General features: G+C 34.8%; 1 protein-coding gene across 1 annotated transcript; it reads right to left on the reverse strand.

Annotated features, from left to right (window-relative positions):
• Positions 1 to 1,055: 1,055 nt before the first annotated feature.
• On the reverse strand, positions 1,056 to 9,012 carry LOC100246016 (vacuole membrane protein KMS1). Its single transcript, XM_002281747.5, has 8 exons — positions 8,675 to 9,012; positions 6,522 to 6,733; positions 6,064 to 6,142; positions 4,129 to 4,428; positions 3,026 to 3,183; positions 2,158 to 2,274; positions 1,632 to 1,811; positions 1,056 to 1,487 (listed from the first exon to the last, which is right to left on the reverse strand). The coding sequence occupies exons 1-8, from the start codon at positions 8,748 to 8,750 to the stop codon at positions 1,290 to 1,292; spliced, it is 1,320 nt and encodes a 439-aa protein (XP_002281783.1). The 5' UTR covers positions 8,751 to 9,012; the 3' UTR covers positions 1,056 to 1,289.
• Positions 9,013 to 9,518: the final 506 nt, after the last annotated feature.

Raw genomic sequence — 9,518 nt, forward strand, 5'->3', positions numbered from 1 at the left:
AGTGTTTTCATATAGTGGTCATAGACTTGACTGGATTGTAAAGACTGTTACCCCCTCTTATACTATGCTTTACTTGAAGTTAGTCGTCAAACCACACACCTGGAGACTTTGGTGTAGTTAGGGTGATAAATCTAATTCTCCAAGATTGTGAGAAGGGTAACATATGCCTTGAACGTAATGTTAGGTGCAAGTTGACCTTGAGAAATCCGATGTCTAGTTGCAGACCCAAATGAAAGTCTGCTAGAATTGATCTGTTGTGATATTTGAAACCTAGAGGTGTTGGGCCTCTTGGGGGAACAAATAACTTTGTTAGTTTCATTGATGATGCTACCAGAAAGGTATGTGTGTACTTGTTGAGAACAAAGGGATATTGGTTTGCCAATAGTTTGACACCTCCAAGCCATAAGGAATATGAAGAAATTGAAATTTCTTAGGTTTGATAATGAATGTGAGTTCCCTAGAAAAAACTAGGAGTCTTAGGTCTAATAAAGGAGGTGATCATACCACTCAAAAGGAATTTAAAACTTATTACTCCAAACATGGAATACGACATGAGAAAACAATTCCTAGTACCCCCACAGTACAATGGTATGATGGAGAGGATGAACCATGCGTAGCATGAGTTGTTTCCTTGCAGAAAAACATTGAATAGCAAATGAGCGTTCAAATTGAAAAAAAGAAAAAAGTACAAAACTCATTTGATGGTTAAAAGCTTTATGCAAAATAAGAAATTTACAAATGGCAGGGAAGGATTTGTACTGAAAGAAAAATAACACATGGTCTGGAAATTGAAGAACACTTTTATAGGCTGAAGCATGGAGTAAGAAGTTCGAATTTGGGACAACAACAATAGATGCTTCTGTCTGAGTACATTGGTGGCTATTTTGGTAAGCTATTTCCATTTGTAAATGATATTCTAGTCCTTGATAAGATGTTGAATTGATGTTCGGGCTAGAAAAAGTCGAAGAATTTATGGATCAATCCAAAATTTCAATTGCCAGAGCCAGAGCCAGAGCATATAAGCAAATAATATGTCTAACAAATGGAAAGAAGAATGAAAGGAATCCAATCTTCCAGTATAAAAAAGGTAGTTAACAATAGGAGTAAAATTCCATCCAAAACAATTCATCCCCAATATGACACCCAGGATAAATAAACCTGTGAACTCTGCTGTTGCCCTTGTGTTCCTATTTCTATGCTACTTTCTCAGAGGTACTTCTAATGCAACAGAGTTTTGGGGTAGATTACAACCCCCCCCCCCAACCAAAAGAAGAAGAAAAAAAAAGGGGTTAATAATTTTCAACAGATTGGTCATTTGAGACTGTTGATTCTGACAACTCGTCTTTCAATGCGAGTAACTCCTTTTCCTGCTGTTTCTTAAGAAAATTCTGTGCAGTTGCAGTCACAATCTTGAAAAAGAAGTTGATGAGCATGAGCCAGACAACCGTATTCCAGATTGAAGCAAATGACAGATCCCATTTCTTCACCTGAGCATGGATTTTTTTTAAATGAAGAAAATACAAATAAAAACCAATTATCAATAACCACAGATAATAATTAAATTAAAATGATTTTATCTTCAGAAAATGGAAAAATTAGAAAGATGCCCAGCATAGCGTAGCACCACCGACCTTCATATTTGAGGGCACAGGAGGTGAGGGTGCCAGGTATTTATCTCTCATTGCGTTCAGTTTGGAAATGAGGTTGGGCAGGACAGAAGCAAAACCAGGTATAAGACTAAGCACCCAAATTAACTCATTCTCTATCCAATCAAGGAGTTGATTATTGCAAACTGAAATAATGAAAACTGTCTGCAGAGAGGAATCAAAAGAAACCTGATTAGAAATCAATATATATTAGGGCTTTAAGAATGAGATTTCCCCAACAAAGACAATAAAATTCACACATTTCATTTCTTCTTCTTTTGAATTACGTCTCTTTATTTTTCTGGCTATTAATCAAAGTAGATAAAGAGTGTCAACACTAAAGCAGCAAAGGCAAAACAACAAAAATTGAAATAATTTGCAAAGCAAATAACTAGGAACAACACTACTGGTGTGAGGAAACGAAAAAGGGAAGGTGGAAAAGAAGAGCAGCAATATTACATCTATGCTATGTCTGAAATATCAAGAATATGAAAGTGAGAACTACACAAACCTGTATGTGAGTTTTAATAATTGCCTTTCCAATGAATGTTGCAAGAAAAAACTTCCAAAATGGAATCCCAAATTGTCCACACATTATGCCAGCAAGGTCAAATAGAGGATTCGGCACCTAAAACAATACAACAGTTAACCAGGAGGTACATATCAATAAATTGCTAATCAGAAATATCTAGACTTACTTTTTCTCAAACGCAAAGTCTGCATCTTCATATGAAGGTAAATTCTGCTTAAGATCTATATTATTTAAGATTATAAATTGCTGTATAACACTTAAAACCCAGTTGCCAATTTCAATCTGATACGATCTGTGCTAGAAGCTCTCCCTCTATGCATACTTGAAAGTAAAAATTTTGAAGAACTTAGCATATTTGGTAGATAGACTGTTTCTTCAGCAACATAGACCTTATATAAAACATATAAAAACATAGTGAAGTTGCTGGCACATTAAGTAGAGAATTGTTTGTATGTTTGCATGAGATATAAATGCTGAGAGAGACACAGATCAACACTATGCCTATTAGTTTGGAGTTAATGAAAAGCATGTCAGATGAAAAATCAATGTTAAAGAAACATATAATCAAGGTTGTTGATGCATACTGGCCTTCCAGGCCAATTGTTACCACAAAATCTACCACGAACTATTTTCTAATAAAAGCAACAAATTTACCCTTTAAATGCTGAAAAATATGAGATTCTAATAGAAGGCAACCATAAATTATTTAAATAAACAAAATGACTTATTATAGTAGTGGGGGTGCATTGAAGCAGTCATGTAGAAAAGAAAATGTCACTCATTGCAGCATTGACAAACCAATTCTGCAATAAAGCCAGGAAATGAGGATGATGAAACCCAAACTAACCGAAGCAAGCACCAGAATGGTAAAGAAGTTCAAGTGTTGCGAATGTGATAGAAACCAGCGTTTAATCTGTTTAAGATGAGTAGATACGACTCCATCATCTTCAGGCGAGGAAGCATCCAATTCTTCTATGGCATCTGATTTGCTACCTGACAAACTTGCTGCAGAAGTAATAGGTTAAGGTAAGATTACACTCAAAATAAAGGTTCTTCAAGCTATCGAAGCAACAATCTGTACAACCCATTTCTGCCAAATCAATCATTGTAAAAAGAAATAATCACAACCTTGCTAGTCATAGAAGCACAAAAGACATCTATCCCAGATAAAAAACAATCCATCCAATATAAAATCTAAATTAATTACTATGTAATTTGAACCTCAGAAGGGCCAAGAGCAAATATCTGAAGATGGGAAATTGCAAATAGGGTTGCTGGCAATGCAAAATCATTAATGCAGATTCACAAAAATAACTCTTGCATATCCTGTAGCAGTCTTTTGAGGTTTGTGCAACTTAAAATCTAAATGTCTATCAACTATCAACTTCTGCAGCATGCCATGCCAACTCAACTCTCCACCCTTGCCACACCCACACATAGAGATGGAGTCCCCCTGGGTGCCCAGGAATGTAATGATTTCCAAGTTTGATGGCAAAGCAGCATGTGCAAATAATAATATTTCCAAATGGTTTCAATCTACTTGACAAGATGGATGCTTGAATCAGTCTTTCATAAATCATGAAACTCAAAGATACTAGATAAAGCTTTTAACTTAAACCTTAAGTTTAGGTACACAAGATTTTAACTTCGAGTTTCAGTACCTTCAGTTGCTTCCAGAAAATTAACCCATTGAATGTAGGTGTATGATGACTTATAGAAGTCAAGTAGCTAAAACAACCCTAGGATAAATAAGACAAAGGCATCCTTACCACGAAGGTGGTGTTTTGTTACATTAAATTCCGTTTACAACTTCACATTGATCTAGACACAACATTAGGTTTCCCAAAGAATCAGAATTAATTTGTTTTTTCAATAAGGTACTTCCAAAACGTGTTCTTTATTTTTGTAATCATATCATAATAAATATCACATAAAATTCTGTTCTCATACCAGCTTTTGAGATAAAATATGGAGGAAGCTCCCCAAGTGCCGTCCCAATACCCCACAGAACAGCCTCTACCTGAACCTGGGGTAATATGCTACTAAGTGGAACCCGCAAGGCATGTAATGATGAAAACACTGGAGGCCCAAATTCAGAACAATCCTTATCAAGCCACGAGGGGCCACTTTTTAATCGTATTGTATCATATGGAGCACTTTTTATGTCGACTCGACCGCATTGCATGGCTTTTATTGTGAATAGCGCAATATGAGGCCCCAGATAAAGGACAAAAGTGTGCAAACCAGACCCTGCGCAAATAATAATAATAATTAAAAATAATAATAGTAATAAAGGAAAAGAAAAGAAAACAAGATAAAGGTTACTGATTTGTGGAATAGCAACTTGAGGTATAAGAATCCAAATGTTTCCAGTCATAAAAGTTGTACAAAAGTCCCACCAAAAAGGAACCAAAAAAATAAAGGAGATGCCTTTCAACTATCAGAGAATGCAATGATTTTTATTTGAATTCTGCCAAATATGCCAAATTAATGTACTACCACTTTTGCATTTAAAATATATGAATCATGCAAATTGATACTTTGAGAGAATGCTAAAAACAAAATGCACCATTGAAGAAATCCTTAAATGGTTTCAATTGTCCTGTCCTATATTAGTTTTAATCATGCCCTCCTTTGCTGATTAGGACAAAGAAAAAAGGCATTGAAAATGGAGCCTGACAGAAATAAATTGGATTGGATTTTGAGAAGCTATGAATTGACACTAAAATATTTTTATAGAGGGGATCCATCTTTAATGAGGATTGAAAATTAAAATCCACTGTTCATCAAAGCAATGTATGGTATTCTCAATTAAAGGCTTCTGTTGACATTTGAAAGTCGGATACGTTATTTAAGAAAAGGTGCTCCACTTCATAAAACATGAGGTGCCAAAATTAACCTTATTAATCTACAGATAAGGCACCTTGTACCTAGGGTCACCAAAAACCGTAATGTTGTTCAACTCAATTCACACAGTTGTAATTACTGTTATTGGATTGATGCAGCATCCATTCTACTAATTGAATAGTTAATCATTGTTATATAGTAGACTCATCTCATTTTTGTCTCAGCAGGAATATCCATCTTTTCATGCACAATGATTTACTTTATTTTATTTTCTAAGATAGATGTGATTGAAAGTCTATCACACAGTTCACATCTTAGATACTGACACTCATCTAATATGTCATTGTCATGTAGATAACCAACAGAGTTGAGCTCGATCAAATCCTTAATTGAGATAGAGACTACAAAAAAGAACATTAAGCCACATATTGTTCCATCCTTCCTAAAGAATTTTTTTATTTCAGAAGGATAATAACGGGATATATACATTATGACCATAAAATGTTTAGGGCAAGATGCAAACTTCCAGACTTTGGTAGACAAAGGAAACTAATATATTTTGATTTCTCCGAGATATGCGGCTCTCCGTGATCTTAATGGTTAAAGCACAGCAAAAGTTTGAAGGCATTACTAGAGGTCTTGAAAAAAAAAAAATATGAAATTTTGGACCTGTCAACTTAGTCGATTGTCAAAATGTACAAGTTGTTTTTCAGTTGGTTATTAAATCAACATGACTGGGTGCAGTTATTTATTTCAATTATTCAACTAGCTGGATCAGGTTGAATGACTATCTTTTTTGGTGGGTGGAATGACTATAGCTACATTTTCATGCATATAAGTAACGTATCGACGCACAAACAAACAACAGAAAAAAAGGTATTAGCCTACCATCCCTTTTAGATTATAATTTATTGTTATGAAACATAACAGTGCTATGTCAACCACTATTAACTATATCCAAATACCAACCATTCCACATTACCAAGATTACTCATGAGGGCACTAAATTGCATGATCTTGTATGTAAATTTTGCTTACCAAGACCAATAGAAGACGCAATGCCAAGAGCTATCCACCACAATCCAAACAGGAAATATTGATGAAGCTCCTGAACATGCTGCAGAAAAAGTCATTACCATGTATTTGTTATTTTCAATTAAAGAGTCCAAACAACATACCAAGATGGATGAGAAAAGTAAATGAAAGATCATACATTACAAACCTAAAACAAACGTGTACATGTAATTTAACATCCACAGCAGGGAAATTAAGTAGCTTAAAGATTAAAACAGTTCTTTAAATGACATCATGAGCCCCATAAGCACAAAAGTATAGAATAGATGGTTGAATTTATTTACACAGTAATGATGTGAACTGCCCTTGAGCATGATAACCAGTTGCTTAGAGTTCTGAAAAACATATTTTTCTGTCTGCTCACCAGAATTTAACATGTTACCAATTAAAGACCTACTTAAAACAAGCCTGAATATAAATACCTTTTCATGAGGCCCATCAATGGCCATCAGCACAAACCCAAGAGCCATAGCCACAACACTTAAAAGCATAACCCAACCACCTTTCGCCAAAAGGTATGCTACTGATTGCTTAACATGTTGGACAACGACCAAAATGAAAAACTTTAATACTTTGAATGGTTCTGTTTTTAGGGTCAAATTTTCCATCTCCTGCTGCTGCCTTTCACGGAGTCCTGCAAAAAGTAGCAATTGCATAACTTTACTGGAATTTAATGTCTTTAAACTTCTTTCCTTCAGAGATTGAGATCCCACTGTGTTCTCTTCTCTTTCTGTCTCTTTTTTTAAAAGAAAAGAAATACACGATGAGCATCAAAAAATATCCCCATTAATTTATAGATAAGATTGCAACCATGTTAATAAATAATGGATAGAAAAGCACAATAATTCTGCAAGTGCAGCTAATTAAAAATAATATATGTTTCTATATTGCTCAAACATTAAAGAAAATCAAAACTCATTTTTCTAACGATTTTTTTTAACCTTTCACTTGCCAATCCACAAGCAAACAGGGCACTCCTCCTTTTTACCTTCAAATCCCTTGAAATTGCAACCTCGTAATATGCTATTTATAAAAATGTTTTTTTAATAAATAAATTTTATATTAAAGAATAAGCTTAGTATATATGTAATTGCAAAAGTGCAAAACCTATAAATGTGACAAAATAGCTGTCAAGGTTTTACGCATTCCACACAACACAGGCAGGGAAAGTCCAGCAGGGAGCATAAGATGGCAACAGAGAGAAGTCATATCAAACATATAAAAAAATGTACAATGTGTATATCTAAAAGGCAAAAAACACCCAACCTCAACAATGGAAAACAAGAAACCTCAAGTTGCAAGGGATTAGGGTAGGGAAGTGGATATCCACATTCAATTTCCCGAAAGAGAAGAAAAAAAATTATCTGTCAAAAAAAAAAAGTAAGAGAATGAAAACAAGATGTAAGGAACTCCAAGCTCTACGAAAATCAGCAAGGTAGATTCCTTTAGCTATACAAGGGCAAAGTCAGCAAATTAGCAATATGGAACTCGATATTGTCCCCAAATAATTGAATTCATAAGATTCCCATTATTTAGATGAAAAGATTGAAAGGAAGGAATTCTTCCATGAAGTAAGACCTTTGGAGTGCACAGCCTGGCTGGAATGACAATGAATAAGCTCATGGAGGGCAAATCGCACACCCAAATCTAACTAGAAAATCTAATTCAAATGGCTGTACCAGGGTCCATGAATGAGAAGATGGCGTTACCTAAATGTCAGGACATTGTCTAAAACTACAGCTTCCTTATTCATTTTATGAAAACAACCACCCCATATTTCATTGTATTGTTGCATCTAACCTCCAAAAAGGGAGGGAAAAGGAGAAAGACATTTTTTTAATGAAAAAAAAAAAAGCAGAGGACCAGCCTCTAATATAAGATTCTAATCTCTCAGTGCTTGATAAATTGTTTAATATCATGATCGTATTAACAATCCTGTCGAATTTGACATACAAGTTTAGGCCACAAACAGGGATAAGCAATTTAAGAATTACACTCAAGCATTTCATACTGCTAACCAGAATGCTGTACATTGAAATTGTCTATTCTCTATGTGTTAATATGTGATTGAACATGGGGCTAAAACTTGTAATCGTCAAAGATTACCAATGCCCATAATAAGGGACACACTTTTTCTCATGAATCATATGATCTGGACCTTAATGCCCTGTTTGATTATCGAGAAAATGTAGAAAAAGATTAAAAGAAAAAACAGAAATTTTGATTTTAGATTTTCCATCATTTGAAACCCTAGAATAGAACCGATTCACTTGTTTCAGCTAAGCTTTTTATTTTTTAATCATTGCTTTTCGCCTTTAGAATCCAAAACAACACAAATCATAAACTGGAAAGAAAAGAAAAAAAATTTGAGACCCGTGTTCTCACACCGATCAGACGGACAATATTTTCCCACCGAGATTCCAACTCGGTGAAAAAACCATTTCATCAAAATTCCCCCCAACAAAAGCTCGATAAAACCTACAAATGATATAATAAACAATTCCAAGGGCTCCAAATCACAATCACCGAACTCAACAAATAAATTAACAAAGAGAGAGATAGAGAGCAGGCCGACCTGATATTGCCATCTCTAGAGACCCAGAAGAAGAAGATGCAGAAGAAGGAGAAGCGACTTCATTTCTGGACCCCATTATGCCCACATGCTACAACCAATAAACCATACAAATCCCGACCTCCTTCGACTATCCGGACGCTTTCTTCTCAGAGAAATTGTCTCTGCATGCGAAAGGGGGAGACGATCTTCAGAGAAAATTGACGAAATCGGACAGATCTAGACGGAGCAGAAGGAGAAGGGCAAGAGTTGGCGTGAAGACCCCCTTGTGAAAAAGAGCTTTTATCGCTCTCTGATGGGGCTTCATTTGCAACTGACAACTCTCCACCTATATTATGTGCTTTCTCTTTCGGTTTTTTTCACCGTGTGGATGACAAGGAAATTAATTTTTGTTTTTGTTTCCTAATGCGTAATTAACACATCATTTTCCATTATTTTTTAATTTTTTTTTCCTTTTTTACATACATATTTTAATTATATGCAATAAATAAACCTACAATTATTTATTTAAAGAGATAAATACTTCAATTTCCAATATATTTATGGAAATAATTTTAAAAATGATAAAAATAAAATAAAATAAAATACCGATATTCTATTCTTCTACACCATCCAAATTATTATTAAAATTTAGGAGTTGCTTCAAAGTAGTAACGTATGTGTAATGTGGTCCATTTTCTAGTCTTTTAATTACTCCATGTTTCCCTCATGCTTTGCAGTTGATTGCGTGCATGGTGATTAGGATATATATATTGGACCAGTTGTACACGGCATTTTAATTTTAAACGAAGGTCCAATAACATAGCCCAGCCCAAATCACGGGTCAACAATATTGGCTGTAAAGTCA

Source organism: Vitis vinifera, chromosome 5 (genome assembly GCF_030704535.1).
Source record: "Vitis vinifera cultivar Pinot Noir 40024 chromosome 5, ASM3070453v1".
NCBI lineage: Eukaryota > Viridiplantae > Streptophyta > Magnoliopsida > Vitales > Vitaceae > Vitis > Vitis vinifera.

Coding starts and splice junctions, on each gene's coding strand:
- LOC100246016 (XM_002281747.5), bottom strand. CDS start 8,750: ATGGGGTCCAGAAATGAAGTCGCTTCTCCTTCTTCTGCATCTTCTTCT. Junction 6,734..8,674: donor TCTAGAGATGGCAATATCAG/GTCGGCCTGCTC, acceptor TACTTTTTGCAG/GACTCCGTGAAAGGCAGCAG. Junction 2,275..3,025: donor CCATTCTGGTGCTTGCTTCG/GTTAGTTTGGGT, acceptor GTATTGTTTTAG/GTGCCGAATCCTCTATTTGA.